The sequence below is a fragment of the Hesperophylax consimilis genome, chromosome 11, assembly GCF_061612785.1.
Source record: "Hesperophylax consimilis isolate HC1 chromosome 11, BYU_Hcon_1.0, whole genome shotgun sequence".
NCBI lineage: Eukaryota > Metazoa > Arthropoda > Insecta > Trichoptera > Limnephilidae > Hesperophylax > Hesperophylax consimilis.
The window spans coordinates 749,515-767,853 of record NC_142846.1 but is presented as its reverse complement, the minus strand read 5'-3'; the positions used below and the strand labels follow the sequence as shown (position 1 = coordinate 767,853).

Genomic DNA, 18,339 nt, shown 5'->3' with positions numbered 1-18,339 from the left:
TCAGAAATGTGGAGATCCGTAAAGAGTGCAAAGCTGGTGTAAGCGTAATGAGTAAGAAAATAAAGCGACGCTTAGATGGTTTGGGAGTATAAGGAGAATTGCTTAGAAAGGAGTATAAGGAGAATAAATGACACAAATTTGATTGGTAGTAGAAGTCGGGGATGCCCTAGGAAGACATGGCGTGATCAAGTTAATCAGATATTTGAGTCGGGCCATGCCAAGATTCAGTATTTATTCAGAATAATAGAAGAGTATGTATGAATGTAAATGGGGAAGGAGTGTATGCCGAGACTTGAGTCTTTCTGCCTAAACGGCGTGATGATTAGTAAGTTAGTTAGTAAGGAAGAGAAGGGAAAGGATGGCTATGTATACGCAGATATTTGAGTCGGGCCATGCCAAGAGTCAGAATAATAGAAGAGTATGTATGAATGTAAATGAGGAAAGGAGTGTATGCCGAGACTTGAATCTTTCTGCCTAAACGGCGTGATGATTAGTTAGTTAGTTAGTAAGGAAGAGAAGGGAAAGGATGGCTATGTATACGCTGTTTTTTCTTTATGTTGGAGGATAAAAATGATAAAAAATGGAACTTCTTATGATGTCAATCACACTTCCTTTCCTTTTATTATCAATAAAAAAAACATGGAAGCTTAGTCATAAGATGTTCATTAGATTTGAAAAAATAATGGCAACAAAAAACAAAAGAACACAAATTATCATGGTAACCAGGAATCTACTAAATTGAAAACAAAATAAATTGGTTGCTATGGTAAAATTGACATATCTGTTGACAATAAGATTATATATCTTTAAAATTACACATGCACATTTAAAGTTATTAATGTATCCCACATTTGTGTAGTTCTAACGAAGATACTTTCAAAAGCTACCCGACGGTAAAATAATATTATTGGATTCTATAGAATAGAAATCTTTATACAAAAACAATCGAAACGCTGTCAAGTGTGAATTAGAGAGTAAGAATCTGGAGGTAATAGTCTAACAAGTTATTGTTTAAGTAAGGGATACAAAGCACGTTGTGTGATTCCGCAGTTCGTGTCCTTGTTCCTGGCCATCTTGATGTAACCATTGAGGCCCCATTTCTTTCCCCAGGAGTTCTTTACGAGGTAGTAATCCATGCCAGCTGATTTGTCAGTTCCGTAGCCCACGACGAGGACCTGCAAATTTGCAAGTATTGTACGATTATAAATCGGCACTGTGGAAATAGGGTAAAGATTTTATTTTTCTTGCGTTTATTGCCACATGTATTGATAAACAGTAGTCAGTTTAAGAATTATTTTTTGTTAAAAAATCTGCTCCAATTCAGGTTCACCTAGTGAGGCTGGTTATGCCCAACTTAACTATGTTGTATCTTATCTCTTTACTACACTGAATCTTTTTATTCTGTGCTCTTCTACATTTTTTCTATTACTGTTCTTATAACTTAATCGTAAAATTGTATTTAAGCCTCAAAGAAAGATCGAAATTTTAAAACATAATGTTACCTTGTTCGCGTAAAGATTTATATTTAGTATGTTCGGTTAATGATAGTAAAAGAAAAAATAAATAAATGAAATTAAAATAAAAACAACGTTCTTCCAGAAAAAATGGGAATTCCCCGGCAATATCGGCAAGTAGCAAAGACGTGTTAGAGAAAATCTTAATTCTGCATACATATACACATTTCTACATCCCCCTGACAATCACAATTTGAAATGTCTTTATATTATCAGAATATAAGAGGCATAAGAAGCAAATTAGATCAAATCTCTATGAACACTCTCTCCTCAAACTATGATGTTATATGTTTAACAGGGACATAGCTAAATTCATCAAATCAAGATGCAGAGATACTGAATAAACGATACACTATTTTCAGACAAGACCGAGAAAAACTAATATCCAGAAAAAAAGACGGAGGGGGAGTTTTAATAGCTATCAAGAAAAACATTGTGGCCTATCAAATATATGATGAACCCTCTAATATTGAACATATTTGGGTAAGAATTAAATCAAACGGATCAAATAAAAAATTAATAAAGATTTGTACAGCCTATCTTCCACCAGATTGCAACTGACGCATTTACTAATTTCATCAACAAGTGCCAAGATATCTGTATTGAATCACACATCAATTCTCATACATTAATACAGGGAGACTTAAATATTCCTTCCATTAAATGGTCAGTTAACGCAAACAAAGATAGTAATTATGTTGAATCATTTGGTAATCAAAAATCTTCATTGTTATTAGAATTTCTACATTTCTCTTACTTACATCAGTATAACTATACAAAAAAATGTTAACGGTAGAATACTTGATCTAGCTCTTTCTGATTTTACGCTTAATGTTCAACCTGCCCTCGCTCTTTCTAAAATTGATGTGCACCATTCACCAATTTAAATGGATCTTACTATTAATACAATGCACAATCTTAATGATAACCTTGAACGTTCTTTATTCAATTTCAAGAAAACAGATTATCTTAATTGTACCAAAGAATTATCCCTAATCGACTGGACGACCCCAATGGTAACACTAAATTGCAAAGAGTCTCTTCAATTCCTATATAATAGCATCTGGCCAATTATAGAGAAACACACACCAAAAAATGTGAATAAAAACAAATATTCTTACTGGTATTCCAGTGTTGTTATCCATCAAATCAAAGAAAAAGAAACTTAATCCTAGAGACTATGATAGTTTCACAATCCTACGATCAAGGGTCAAAACTGGAATTCACAAATGCTTCCAATCTTATATTAATTCTAACGAAGACACTTTACATCATAGTACAAAACCACTATGGACTTATGCAAAATCAAAAGGTATGACTCACTTAATTCCTAAAATAATGCACTTAAATGAAACTGTACCAAACAATGGTCATGAAATTAGTGAACTTTTCTCAAATTACTTCTTCTCTGTTTTTAATACAAATTATGTATCAAATCAACATGTAAATTGTGATTATCAAGAAAGTACCTACGCGCTCAGTCATGTCGAAATTTCAAGGACTGAAATATTCAACGCTATGAAATCACTAAACTCAAACAAGGGTCCAGGTCCAGATGCCATTCCACCATTATTTATTTCAAACTGTGCTAAATTTCTTGTTTATCCTCTCTATGTTATATTTCGTAAATCTTTTAAAGAAAGTGTTTTTCCTGATCTTGGAAAATAGCACGTATCACTCCTATCTTCAAATCTGGGAATAAAAGTGACATCTCTAATTATTGCCCAATAAGTATACTCTCATTTTTTGGAAAAATTTTCGAATCCTTAATCTTTAAAAGCATTTTACACATTTTAAACATATTTTAAATTCTGTTCAGCATGGATTCGTATGCAAAAGATCCACTACCACAAATTTAATCGAATATGTAGTTTTTTTATGTACCAATTTTGACAAAAAGAACACAAGTAGATGCATTCTATACTGATTTCCGAAAGGCTTTCGATAAAGTCAGTCATCCTCTTCTAATCCAAAAACTAAAAAGAACAGGTTTCCATGGCAACCTCTTGAGATGGATTAAATCTTATATCTCTCACAGGAGTCAATATGTACAAGTTAATAGTTATGAGTCCTCTCCCAAACTTGTCACATCTGGTGTCCCTCACGGATCCCATTTAGGACCACTACTCTTTATTATATTCATAAATGATCTAACGGCAAAACTTTTTTGTAAATGTTTACTATATGCGGATCACTTAAAAATTTTTCATCCCGTGAATTCACAAGAAGACTGCAAAACTTTGCAAAAATACCTACTCACATTGTCTCAATGGTGTATAGATAATAACATGGAAATAAATATTAGCATATTTAATATCATCTCGTTCACGAGGAATGTCCGTTAAATTGATTTCCCTTACACCAACTGTGATGAAATCCTAAAACGAGTGGACTCCATTAGACATCTGGGAATCTTACTTGACTAGAAGCTAACCTTCAGAAACCATTACCAAAACATTGTCAATCAGGCTAGTAAAATGCTCGGTTTCATCACCATAATCACTAAATCATTTAAGGACACCAGTAGCTTCATAATCTTGTACTACTCATATGTAAAAAGCATCTTAGAGTACGACTCTGTGATTTGGTCACCACATTATGCAATTTATAGTAGGAAAGTGGAGTTCGTTCAAAAAGAATACTTAAGAATACTAGCTTACAAATCTGGAGTACATCGGAATCTCTGTAACTATGCTGAAAGACTTACTCACTTTAAAGAAGTCTCACTCGCCAAAAAAAGAAACATATCAGATATAATTTCTCTGTTTAAAATCATTAACAATGTATATGATTCATCTTTAATTAATCAAATTAACCTTAATATAAGACCGAAATCCACAAGAAACCCTGTAACCTTTTGAATAGATACTTGTCGTAGTAATTCAAATTTTTTAAAACCAACATCGAGAATGACTCGATTGTATAATAGATACTGCAATCTTCTAGATTTAGATATATTTTCAAACTCAATTTAGACCTTGAGAAAGAACTTACATATACTTATATCTGATGATCTAATCACTTAGAGAGATTTTATTATTTAATTTTCTTTTCCAATCACCTACTTATTGTGATGAAATAGACTTTCCCCAAAAGAAAATTTATTTAAGAAAAACTAAACCTCAATTACGTAGAAATCACTACACTAGAGACACCTAGCGAATATAATTAGACTAACTACAGGAAACTGTAATTAGAAAAATAGGCGTTTTTGTGGGATGTGTCTATCCAGATTTATGATTAAAATTAACCAATCATAGAGGGCTTTTGACAGGACAAAGGAATAAGCCACGTTATTTATGACATGGAAACGTTAGCATCGACTTGAAGGGTCAATGAACGGTAATCTAAACAAGTCCACATGGAAGACTTCATTGATCGACAACTTTCGGTGAAAGGAACGAGGAGAAGTTGATAAAAATGACAAAAAGGATAGATTGTAATTTAAAATCGAATAAAGTATCATAGACTGTTATCTGGGAAAAGCAAGAGACTATTTAATAAGTGAAATTGACGCGTTAGATTGAAATGGACTCAGACGAGTCTGAAAAAACTGTGTTGGGAGGTGAGAACAAAACAAAAGAAAGTGATTTATTTGGAGTTTGGGATGATGTGAGGAAGCTACACTTACAAATCAATAAAAACCACGCACAATCGATATGCAAATTTGAGAAGTTCGTACTAGACTGTTATCAGGCAAGGGGCCAAAAGTTGAGGATCAGCGACTGTGAATACAATGATTTGATTCATAAATATATGTATTTACATTGAGATAAACAATACAAGACCCACGGTCATTATGAACTAATTAAGTTGGAGTAGGGCAATTAAAATTACACAGCAACTATACGGCTGTTTACATAAAACCAAATACATTAAAATTAATTACAGACACCAAAATACAATATAATATCAGAGTACATGTGAGATCGGTAAACAAATAAGGTAATAAACTATATTTTAATTGCTTATGACGGGAGAGAGAGATGAAATTTGGGCGTATTTAGAGAAGTGTGGGGAAGCACTGCCCTTTTACAGAGTCAGATTAGAAAATAAAGCCGGGAAAAGTGCTTAAAGATTTAGAAAAACTCCATCAAAATTTGAATGAATGAAAAGGAAGAAAATAACACGATAAGAAAACTGAGAGAAATGATATTGGAACAGAAAAGATGTTGAATTTTAACAATGAGTACATAAATTTCGCATGAGGATATAAATAAAAACATTTGAGCTCTGTTTTCCAAATGAAATTTAAATAGAAAGTTTGGTTTTGGAAAAAGGAACGCATACAGACTGACAGATTGACAAGAACTGGAATATACACGAGAATAAAAGTACTATGAGATTGATTTCAGATAGATATAACAAAAATACTATATTGGGAAGGTTTTCACACATCATATGAGCATGGACACAAATCTAAAGAAACATTATAATCAGAGGAAGATAGAAAATGAACATAAACACTAACAAACATGATTGGATTGAGGGAATCCACTGCGAACATAAACTTACCTGCTAAGACAAGAACAATAGTGATTGAATTATGAAACACAATCCCAAAAAGAAGAAAAATTAAAAATTGAAGACAATATTAGTGATTTCTAAACGAAAATCTGAAACAGAAAAATCAGAAAAGGAAACGGTCACATCTGGGACACGAACCCAGGACCCTTGTCTTTCCGGGACAGTGCTCTACCAACTGAGCTAATGGGACCCTATTCCCCTCGGTCACTTTTAACTTTATCATTCTTCGAATAAGAACTTCTGACATTGTCTTCATTTTTTCACCGCACATTTTTATTGGCAACTATCTTTATGTATGATTGCAAGATTCAACCCGAACTAAATGCAATCCAGAAAGCGTCTTTTTAGATAAACCTATGTTATTTTTTTTAATTTTTAATGTGCGACATTGTTACATTGTAGCACTGTTCCGGAAAGATAAGGGTCCTGGGTTCGTGTCCCAGATGTGACCGTTTCCTTTTCTGATTTTTCTGTTTCAGATTTTTGTTTAGAAATCACTAATATTGTCTTTAATATTTAAATATTACAATTTGAGGATTTACTCAATAAAGTTATTCCGAAAAATAAGAACAAAAATTTGTGAGAAAATTCTTTAAGGAATAAAGAAATAGATAAGAAACGTTGAATATGAAATGTGCATAGGGAATACTGTGATTGACTGGTAATATTCCCAGAAAACAGACGCGATTAAGCACAGCTTGAAAAACATATTTAACTTTACGATGAACTCTATGAAAATAATTAAAGGATACTGATTCAGCCCTGCAACTACAAAAAACAGAGACAAGAAATTAGAGGCGTTGTCGGATTATGACTATTAGGGCGGAGTGAAAAAACTTTTTTTCAAATTTCGTGTTTCCTATATTACCAATGGGTGCCTTGGTCATCATTGCACTGCATTGTCATCAAATTCCAACTTCATCTTCAGGTGGCGCACTGACCCTAAAGTTCTACAAAAAAATGTGTTTTTTCAGATTTTGTTAGTAAACGAGCACATCATCTAATCCAGCTTAAACGTCACAAAATGTATTTTAGTTTTAGCCATCTAACTTAACCTTCTTCCCTTCACCCTTTGACACTATTTTGCGTAACAACAGCCGCAGTCAATCAGTAATTAACAGACATTAGCGTGGAGTGCACGTTCGTTGGAACAGCTGCGAAAACTTGATTGTGATTTCTTTGTAATATACCTAAAACAAGAAAAAATTCAATGTGTTCTATGTTTGGTGGCCCAGAAAAATTAAAAGACAATGTGTTGCCAACTTATTCGGATGTAATAAAGTATTATTTGTGGATTAGAAATTACGTTGTGGAATAAAGTCAATAAAGCGTCTATTCCTATTGTAACTGAACGTCAAATTGTAACTAAACTAACCCGGTATTATCACAAGTACAAATGCTTAAAGAAATGTCGAGTACCTAAAAAGAAAACTGAATTTTATGAAGATGCAACAAAAAAACTCTTTGATATTGCTGTTTGCAAGTGCATTTGTGTCGATTTTTGTAAATGTTTAGTGAAAATACCCAAGAAGGAGCTAGAATTCCTGCAAGATCAGAAAAGTAGCCGCAAAATGTATATCGTCTCAAATGATATAGTGGCAACCAAGGTTTTGGAGCGTTGGCAATTACGACTGATGAGGCAAAATAAATTACTTCAAAAACAGACTGTTGAGAAACCTCTGAGCCCCTCGCCAGAGACTTCAGAGATCTCGGATGATAGTGTAAGATTATTAGACAGCAATCAAGATCCAGACTTTTATACACTTTTTCTCGGCATACTCCACGCCATCCACATCGAAATCACAAACAAATCAGATGAGGCATCGATTAAAAAATCTTGCCACTGCCTGTGACAGGACTGGTGTCTCCGACAGATCAGCATCAACCATCGCCAGTGCAGTTCTTCAAGATATTGGTTTTATTACTAAACAAGATTTCTCAAAAGTAATAGATAGAAGTAAATCACGACGCGAGCGCCGAAAAGTTCGAGAAGAGTTGCAAAGAAAGCAGATTTCGAACTTCGGGAGTTCTGACGGTAAAATAAGTGGGTTATATTTTGATGGTCGGAAAGACAAGACCATTGTGCAGGAAAAACATGATAACAAGTACCACAGGAGAACCATTACTGAAGAACATATTGTTTTGCTCTCCGAGCCAGATTCTCAGTACATTGGCTACGTCGCGCCTCATTCTGGAACCGCTAATTCTATTAAGGATTCATTTGTAGAATTTTTAAATTTGCACTTCGGAGATTTATCAACCATTGTAGCCAATGGATGCGATGAAACGGCTGTAAACACGGGCTTCAAGAATGAAGCAATTGCATTGATTGAAAGACATTTAAATATACCATTACACTGGTTTATATGTTTGTTGCATGCTAACGAATTACCACTGCGTCATCTTTTTAATACTTTGGATGGCAGTACTTCAGGTCCCAATACGTTCGCAGGAGTCATTGGCAAGATGTTACAGCACTGTGAAGACGTCCCTGTGGTGAAATTTGATAAAATTACGACAGTCTTACCCAATATCGACGTGAAAATTCTAAGCAATGATCAAAAATATCTGTATGATATTTGTCAAGCTGTAACACAAGGCAGCGTAAAAACTGATTTGGCTAATAAGCAACCAGGAAAGCTCGCACACTCTCGTTGGCTAACCTGTGCAAATAGAATATTGAGACTATATGTAGCAACAAAGTTTCCAACTCATAGTCTAGTTGAGATTGCTACGTTTGTGATAAAAGTGTATGCGCCAATATAAAAACAAAACCTTCATGTAAAGATGGTCCGAAACATGTCCTTAGTATGATAAAAAGATGTTCCTAATTAAAATATGAGCTGAAAACAATTGTTTTTCGAATAATCGAGCGGAACTCTTTCTTCACTCATTCTGAAAATATTTTATTAGCGATGCTACAAGACGAAAGACAGCATATAAAAGAATTAGCAGTAAGAAGAATTCTTAAAGCCCGACAAAATGCAAAGGAGAAAATAGTAAGGACATTCTTGACTCCAAAACTAAACTTCGAAGAAAACGATTATTATGATTTGATAAACTGGAAGACAGAACAAATATTCGAGCCACCATTCACAAAAAAATACGGTGACAGTGAATTATGGGACAAAATTATGAGCGAACATATAAATATCCGGATTGAAAATTTTCCCTGTCACACACAGGCTGTGGAGAGAGGTGTGAATCTGGTCACTGAAACTAGCTTGGCTGTTTGAGGAAGTACAGCACGCGATGGATATATTCGAGCAAGAATAAAATCGAGAAAAGAAATGCCGAAATCCGAAACAAAATTACGCTTTTCCTTTGGAATTCAGGGAGCTACCCCGTACGCATATGACACGACTGAAGGCTGAAATGATTAAAAAATATATATATATATTCTTAATGTTCCTTATATTTTAATGCAAATAATAAAGTTAAATATGATAATAATTTTGTTTTAAATTTTTTTTAAATTTCTAGAATCGATCATTTTTTCAAAATTTCAGGTCCTCTGCGCCACCTGAAGATCATATGTCAAAAAAAGATAAAATATATTTTTCAACAGCTATTTATCTACAGCAACATTAAATCATATAGGGTTTTTGAAATTCGAAGAAAATTTTTTTTCGACCTCTTTCACTCCGGGCTAATGACTATGTCGTCCGAATAAGTGACAAGATTTAAATATCCGAAACTAGTGGCTATGTTCAAATTTACGAGTTGATTAATGATCTAATTGTCTGAGAGGTGAAATCGACTTAAGTCATTTTGGTATTGAAGACGGTATAAAAGCAAGTGCAGAGCGCTTTTCAGGAGAGTTTTGAGGAATTCGGAAGTGGGAAAGGTGCGGTTTAAGCGCGTGTATACGTCGGATCAGGTAATTAATCAAGTCTTTGGACTTAGAAAATTTGGTGAATTTTCTACAAGTATTAAATTGAGTGATAACAGAAACCTCTTTGAAAAATCCCAACAGAGTAAATTTTTAATAAGTCAGTTTTAATTTAATAAACCTGTTGCGGCGTGAATGGACATACTATGAACCAAAATACTATGCAACAATTATAACTGGCCCGAGCATAACCAGTGAAAATAAAATAGAGTTTAAACTCAGTTGTTAAGAATGCTAAGTGTTAAAAGTGCTAAGTGAATGGTAAATTATTTAAATTCTAAAATAATTATTTCATTCAAAGTGAAAAACATTTAAATTCAATTAAGTGTTTTATCGGAATCTAAAGTGAACGTGATTGCGAATTGATATTTAAAAATAGATTTTAATTTAGTAAAAATTTGTTTAAAATATTAGTAGTAAATAATGACATCTTAGTTTAAAAGAAAAAAACAAATTAAACAGTTCGGAAAAGAAATAATAATAAATACTTATACCTTTGTTTTAAAAATAACAGATCGAAAAAAATAACAATGATTGGATGTGAGTTAATTTAATCTTTTTGTATTTTATTTTTCAGTTAAAATAAGTGCGAAGAAAATTCAGCGAGTACTTAAAAAGTTAAAATAATAAAAATAAATATTGTCTCTTTGTTTAAAACAATAGTTAAAATTAGAAATAAATAATTCATCGGATACTTTAAAGTTCAAAGTTAAAGCTAAAATAAGTATTACCTCTTTGTCTTAAAATAGTGGTGGTATGGAAAAGGTAACCATTTTTATATTTTTATGTGAAGTGTTACACTTTTGGTAGATTGCTTTATTTATCAGTTGGTATTTTGAGATGCTTATATACCAATATGGCGGTGTACTCACTGCATTGTTAAGTTGGTTTCCATTGCAATTTGGCTCGTAGTAGACCCCGGATTTGTAGTGTCTAAAGGAATCCATGACTTCGATGAGCACCGCGATGGGCCCTATGTTGGCTACGGCTTCCGTTAGACTCTTCTCACTGGCCTGAACGTACTCAAAGTCGTAAACGGTAGCTCCTGAGTCCTTGGGGTTGTACCTGAACAAACGATGAATTGAGTGAGTCGTTTCAATGAAGACTTAAACCAATATCGAAAACTTTCACCTTGTGATATTGTCAGTACAATATTGAAGACTATAACAGTCCATATTATAAATGATAAAAGCACATCTGTTCTTAGATAACTAATAAAAAACAGAGGTTGAAATAATATAAGGGTAAACGATATCGACGTAATTACATACACGTCATATTCCAAATTCCTGTGTATGGGTAGGATTCCTCAGTACTAATTCCTCCTACTTCCATGATGTCCATATACGCATACTCCGTTGTTCCTATATCGCACGGTACGTTGAATACAGTACAATCCATCAGGAACTGCTCCGAGAGTGAGACGAGTTTCCCTTTCTTCAGGAAAACCTGACCTTCCAATGATCCAGTCTGCCAAATAAAATAAAAATTTGATTCCATAGAAAAAATCAAAGAAATTTGCATGTTCTATGTCTAAATGTATTCAAATATTTAATTAACCATTTTTAAATAATTAATAATAAACAATGCCATACTGCGTTTGAAAAAAATTCTGTTTAAGCAACTTTTTCGCGGTTTTAATGATTATTAGCAAGACTGGAAGAAAGACACTAGCGAAGAGGCTTATTTATTTATTTATTTAGAATTAACGGCACAAATTCCATTTACATACAAAGACTTTATTTAATTTTTAAATATATATACACAGTGCAGTATTAAATTTTTATGAGAAAAATTAAAGAATTAAATTTAGTTAAAACATAACAAATAAAATAACAGTAAAGAAAGAAGCAATGACAATAGCCTATTATTTAGTGACCTCATTAAAATAAGTGGCGTTAAAATGTGTTATTAGTGCAGCTTTATACTTTACCAGGGAAATATTAAAAGTATCTGCGATTTTAGCATAAAAGTTCCCAAGTGTGTGCAATCTATTTATAACTGAGTTATATCCTGAGATTGTGGTATAATTGTTACAATAATACATACTAGAGGACCTTGCTCTAATGGTAGGTACATGAAATTGAATCAACATTAATATGTCAGGGCTATCCAACTGATAATTTATAATTTTGTATAAAAATATAAGATCAAAAATTTTTCTTCTATCACTTAACTTAAGCAATTTCAATGAATATAATAAGAAATCAAAATCTATTGTTTCTAAAGGAATTCCAAGCCTAAAATTAACACACCTCAAAGAATTGCGCTGGACTCTTTCAATGGTATTAATGTGATTATTAAAGACAAGTGACCAAATTGTACAGTTGTATTCTAGAATACTTCGAACGAGAGATGTGAACAGAATTTTTAATGTATATAATATTTTTTAAATCCTTGGAAATTCTTACTATAAAACCTAACATTTTCATAGCCCTGTTAGCGATAGAAGTTATGTGAGATACAAAGCAGATCAAACGTTATGCCTAGGTCGAGTTTTTCGATTACAGAGATTAAGTTTACAAACATTACACAATGAATAATTATACATTATTGGGTGTTTGATTTTGTGGAACCTCATAACTTGGCATTTGTTAATATTTAGTTGCAGTTTATTACTAGAACACCATTTGAAAAAGTTGTTAAGGTTCTCTTGCAAGATTATGCAGTCGTACACATCATTAATGACCCTAAACAACTTCATATCGTCAGCAAAAAGTAAAACTTCGACATTGTAGAAAATGCTGGTAACGTAATTGATGAATAGGATAAATAATAAAGGTCCCAGGTGTGAACCTTGTGGGACTCCACTGGTAGCAATAAATTTATATGATAGACAGTCATTAATCTTAACAAAAAGTGATCTATCAGATAAGTAACTGATCAACCATGCCAGTAAATTACCACTTATCCCATATTTTACAAGTTTATTGATAAGTATTTTGTGGCAGACCTTATCGAACGCCTTGGAAAAATCGTTATATACGGATTCTACCTGTTTCCTGTTAGACAATGCTGTATTTATGTAGTTTACATATACTGTAAGGTTTTCGAGAGTAGATTTAGATGAGACAAACCCATGTTGGCGATTGGTAAGAACGTGTTTAATATTAGAGGATATTTTGTTTAGATTGATTTTTTCAGAGAGCTTAGGTATACTAGATAGAATACAAGTAGGTCTGTAATTGCATACATCATTTTTAGTACTCTTTTTGAACACTGGAGTGAGATAGCTAGATTTCCAGCTATTGGGGAATTTTCCTGTTTCAAGAGATTTGTGAAAGATTAAGTACAATGGATAGGATAGACTATTTACACATTTTTTTTTTAAATATGGGCGGGATATTATCGGGACCAGAACTTGTGTTTGGTTCCATGAGTTTAATAGAGGCTATGATACCATTGCGTTCAATTAATAGATCAGATAGTTGCAAGTTAATATCAGTGAAAAATGCAGGAACACTGTCAACAGAGATATCATCCTCATATACGCTTTTGAAAAAGTCAGCGAATAGATTAACAATATACTCAGTTTTGGAACAAGTCTTACTACCATAGTTTATAATATTAGGAATGGATGCATAGTTGTTTTGTAATGATTTAGAATAATTAAAGAAAGATTTAACATTAGATTTTATGGAGGTTTCAACTTCTATTATATAATTCTTGTAACATTTATCAGAAATTACAGCGCACTGCTTACGCATTTTGTGAAATTCAGTATAATCACCGAGTGTTCTCATTGTTTTGAATTTATGGTGAGCAATCTTTTTTTTTAAAACTAAGTTAATAAGATCATTGGTGAACCATTTAGGAAAAGTTGATGTATTACGTGAAGTAACAGGTACATGACTTTTAATAGCTTGTTTTAAGATACAGTAAAATTTTTCGATATTGTCATTTAATTCGCCATCATTCAGAAATGACCAATCAACATTTCGTAGGAAGTTACAAATCTCAGTGTAATTTGCTCTATGAAAGTTTTGAGACATTAATTTGATTTTAGGATTTTCACATATGGTGTTGTTTATTTATTTATTTATTTGAGGAATATAAACAGTCTTAGTAATACAATATGCATAAGAGGATAACAAAAACAGACCAATTATTAATGTTCACAGATAGATATTCAGAAACATAAAACTAACCTGTTAACTAGAATATTTAATAAAAATAGAAAAAATTACAGAATAAAGTAGCAAATAAGAAAAATAATAATACGAATGAAAATTCAACAAACGATAAACCTATAATATGCCTACAATAAACAGCAATAAAATAAATGTGATTATAACTATACTTAAATAGACTTGGATTGGAACGGGAAAGGGGAGGAGAGGGATAAGGGAAAGTTGCAACGCAAGTAATATTAAAATATTAGGTACAACCAATTTAACAGTCGTGAATATGAGTTAGAATGTGATACAATGAAATTCTGTAATGATAGTAACTAGCAGTGAATATGTCAGCACGAGTGTCTATATTTGCAAATTTATTATTATAGTAGTTACATGTCCTTTGCATAAATTCATTTTGATTAGAATTGGTATTGCATCTATCAATGTAGAAAAGGGTATTTTGTCTGCTATATCGAATTGGCGCATGGAAATTTATTTTGTTTAGCAACTCCGGGCAGTCAACTTTTGAGTTAATAAGTTTATACAAGAGCATCTGAAAAGCGACAATCCTCCTGTTGAGTAGTTTCGTGATTCGGAAATGTTTCTCGATTTCGTCGTAAGAGTTGTATATGTTGAATGATTTAAAATTGAGGAATTTGAGAAATCGTTCCTGAACTCTTTCTAACCTGTTAACATAAACAATATAGCGCGGGTTCCAAACCGGTGAACAGTACTCCAGGTGAGGACTAACATGTGAATTGTAGAGAGTCAGATGTGTCTTAGTATTTTTGAAAAATTTGCATGTTCTCAGTACAAAACCAAGACTTTTTGATGCTTTGGTGACAATGTTGTCAACGTGTTTATCAAAGGTAAGTTTAGAGTCCAAGAAAGTCTTTATTTGTTAAAATCAATCCAGAGATGGTGTAATCATGCAGTATTTTCACACGGTTATGTGTGAATGTGACTTTGCAACATTTAGAAATATGGATTAAAAGCTTATTTCAGAGACAGTAATCCGTCAGTCGATCAAGATCTGCTTGTAAACGCGCAGAACAGTTCGTAGAGCTTATAGGAAGGTATATCGTCATATCGTCAGCAAATAGTAAAATTTGAGCGTTGTGGAAACATGTCGTAATATCATTAATATAGATAGAGAAAAGCAAAGGACCCAAAATGGACCCCTGAGGCACACCGGAAGTAATGATTTTCCAGACGGGGGAAAATCCACCCACTGTCACAGCCTGGGTCCTGTTTGTTACGTATGAGGATAACCAACGAAGGAGATCTCCATGAATACCATGATTAGCAAGTTTTCTAAGCAGAATGTTGTGGTTGATCTTGTCAAAAGCCTCGCCATAGTTGGTATAGATTGTATCAACTTGCACACGTTTATCCATGGAGGCAGACAAGAAGTTTGTAAAAGTTATAAGATTAGTAGCAACAGAGCGACCTGCAAAGAATCCATGCTGAAATTCGTTGATCGAATTCTTTGTTTGTGGTTATATCTGTGGATGGATGGTAATTGTCCAAGGGAAGAAAAATTTCTGAGGATTTAGTTACAGACACAGATTAGATATTAGAAAAAACTAGATCCAGGGTTCGGTCGTTGCTATTTTTGTTATAATTTAATTGATTTAAGTTTAAAAAGTTGGACATTTCGAGTAGTTCTCTTTTTTTAAATTTAAATAAATAATCCTGCAAATAGGAGTATTGGCCGGTCAAAACTAGAGGTGACTGCATCTAGTGCAGACAAATACCGCGGCCTAAGAGCGAGCAGAACAACGAAATATGGGAAAGGAACGTACCAACCCGCAAACAAAGCCGTTTGCGGTCGATTCGGCTCGTAAGTGTATACGCTGATTTAAATGTGTTCAACTGCAGGGAATATAATTACAAGAAGGCTATAATAGCATACCCCCTAAGTAATTACTAAATTTAACTTTTTTTTTCTGTACCACTCATAGGTTCATCGTATTATATGTATTTACCAAATTTACTCCCCGATTAGTTGCACTAAATTATCACGTATGTAAATGCTCTTATGGCCGTATAACATTATACAAAAATTAAGTATTGTTAAAAAGAGAAATAATTAGCGGGAAGGAAACAACAGGAATGGAGACATTTCTGAGAGCGGCCAGGACTGTGCAGTGTTTAAGGCCAGTAGCACCGAACATTTAACAGAATTACTCACGGCACTGAATGCATAGCTTGCTCCGCATTTCCCCTGATCTTTAACTTCCGTCACGGCACCTTGAGCTGTCCAGTTAACGCTGTCGGGAATCTTCAGATTGGCCGGTGAGATGAAGGTAGCTCCTTTCAAGTTGTCGGGGCTGGAAGAAGGAATGACAAAAATACCATTTATATTATCATCGACAAGGAGCAGGTCTGCATAGCTCTCGTTTGCACTCAGCCATAGACACAATTGTGTTACCTCTCTTATTCCTTTGCCACTGGCCCAGTCTCTATAGTCAAGTTCACCGGAGTCGTCAATAGGTGCCAGCGATGAATTATTAGTGCAGCAAAACTTGATTCACGCATATTTTGCAAAAACCAATTCAAATAAAAAATTAAATTGAAAGTTTTGAAATAACTAAAAAATCTGAATTTCTAAATAAATAAAATAAATCCATAAATACATATTTTTTTATGTCAATACCGCGCAAGAGTCCCAAACTGCTTCTAACGGTCAGGTAAGACTATTGCATCCCCAATTGGGGTACATTATGAGACTGAAGGTAGTGGGAAAGGGAAGGAGATAGAAAAAGTAGTTTCAATTCTGAATGGTGCTCTTACACCAGGACGATATTGAGAGTATATCCTAATCTGGAACGTGCCGCAAACATACTTTATTTTATTTTTAACGAATAAATGGGGAAATATTACAAATGAATCAATTAAGATGTAGTTCCAGTGATCTAAATAATAATTAAGTTTTCGTCGACGGTTTTACCAGCGATTTTTGTTCGACCAGTGCTTTTGTGGATGGTAATATAGATGGGTACCTACGCCAGATTTATCTGAAGAAGTGGCACCCCAACAATAGAAGAATGTAGCGAGGTGAAAGATAATGAGAAGTGGGTGACTTAAAACATCACATAACAGATGAACATCGTGCAGTTCTAGTTGGTCATCGTAATGGTTGGATAGTGACATGAATTTACTACCTACCTGGTATACTTGAAGCCGCTGTGAGCGGCGATGAACTCGCTGAGAAGCATGTCTGAGTAATTGTTAATGCCCTGACTGTAAGAAACTAGACCCTTCTCGTATTTTTGGTTGTGCTTGTCGATCTTGAGCTTATTGTCCATGAAAATCATCTTCCTGAACTTCTCCTCAATAAGGTTGTTATACTTTTTGTCGTAAATTTTTGCAATTTCATTCAGAATTTTTCAATGGATATTAGGATGGTTCTTCGTAAAATTGCAAGTTGTATTTGTATTATATGATGTGCATACCTTGAAGGCGTTCCACGCATCTTGCACATTTGTTGCATCTGCGATGGATGTGCACTGTGATGTCGCAAACACAACAAACAACAAAAATATCAACTTCATTATTAATCTGTAAAAAGCAGAGTCAAAAAATTATTTAGTTTAAACATCGGTTGCAAAACTATTTTAGTCAAAAATTTGTTAGATTGTAATAATCAAAAAAAATAGTTTACGAATGTAAAGTGTAATGCTACGTATACACACGCGAGATGTCGAGCTGAACCTCATGTTATGGGAAAGGAACGAACGAACTTTCCCGTAATTGGTCTTGGCTCGCGTTTCGATTGGCAAATGTATTCATACCGTAATACATCAGAGCGAAATAGGTAGACTTGACCTGAAATTTGGCATTCTTGAGGCCAGTTTTAGACGTATTGACACTTTTCTAGAAAAAATCACAAATTGATTTTGAAAGATCGTTATTTTATCTAGTAAAGCAAGATGTTAAATTTTGAAAAATAATTTTATTTTCATATCATAATAACGTGTTACCGTTGGACGTTGCGCAGATTTGTTTCATTTTTAAAGGTGAATTTGTATTATACAACAAATATTTAAAATCATATATTGATACAGTATGAACAATCGATAAATTATCTACCAAAAATATGTATAAGAATTTTGTTTTTATTTCAAATAAAATTACTAATAAATAAATACGAACACGCGTTTTGTGACGAAAATCCCTGAATTTGACTATTTATTTATGGTCTTACAAATCGGTATAGTTCAAATTTTTTTACAAAAATAATTTACCAAGACATTATTGAAACATTAAAAATAATTTATGACCA

General features: G+C 33.3%; 1 protein-coding gene across 1 annotated transcript; it reads right to left on the bottom strand.

Annotated features, from left to right (window-relative positions):
* Positions 1–1,004: 1,004 nt before the first annotated feature.
* Positions 1,005–17,608, bottom strand: LOC149419609 (cathepsin L-like peptidase). Its single transcript, XM_089637507.1, has 6 exons — positions 17,510–17,608; positions 17,223–17,404; positions 16,246–16,384; positions 11,201–11,403; positions 10,806–10,998; positions 1,005–1,175 (listed from the first exon to the last, which is right to left on the bottom strand). The coding sequence occupies exons 1-6, from the start codon at positions 17,606–17,608 to the stop codon at positions 1,005–1,007; spliced, it is 987 nt and encodes a 328-aa protein (XP_089493633.1).
* Positions 17,609–18,339: the final 731 nt, after the last annotated feature.

What these genes read in the sequence shown, in the direction of transcription:
- LOC149419609 (XM_089637507.1), bottom strand. Translation starts at nt 17,608, where the DNA reads ATGAAGTTGATATTTTTGTTGTTTGTTGTGTTTGCGACATCACAGTGC. An exon ending in AGCGGCTTCAAGTATACCAG is followed by an intron (nt 16,385 to 17,222) that starts GTAGGTAGTAAA and finishes TCCTTCTTCCAG; the next exon opens with CCCCGACAACTTGAAAGGAG. An exon ending in GAAACCAACTTAACAATGCA is followed by an intron (nt 1,176 to 10,805) that starts GTGAGTACACCG and finishes GCAAATTTGCAG; the next exon opens with GTCCTCGTCGTGGGCTACGG.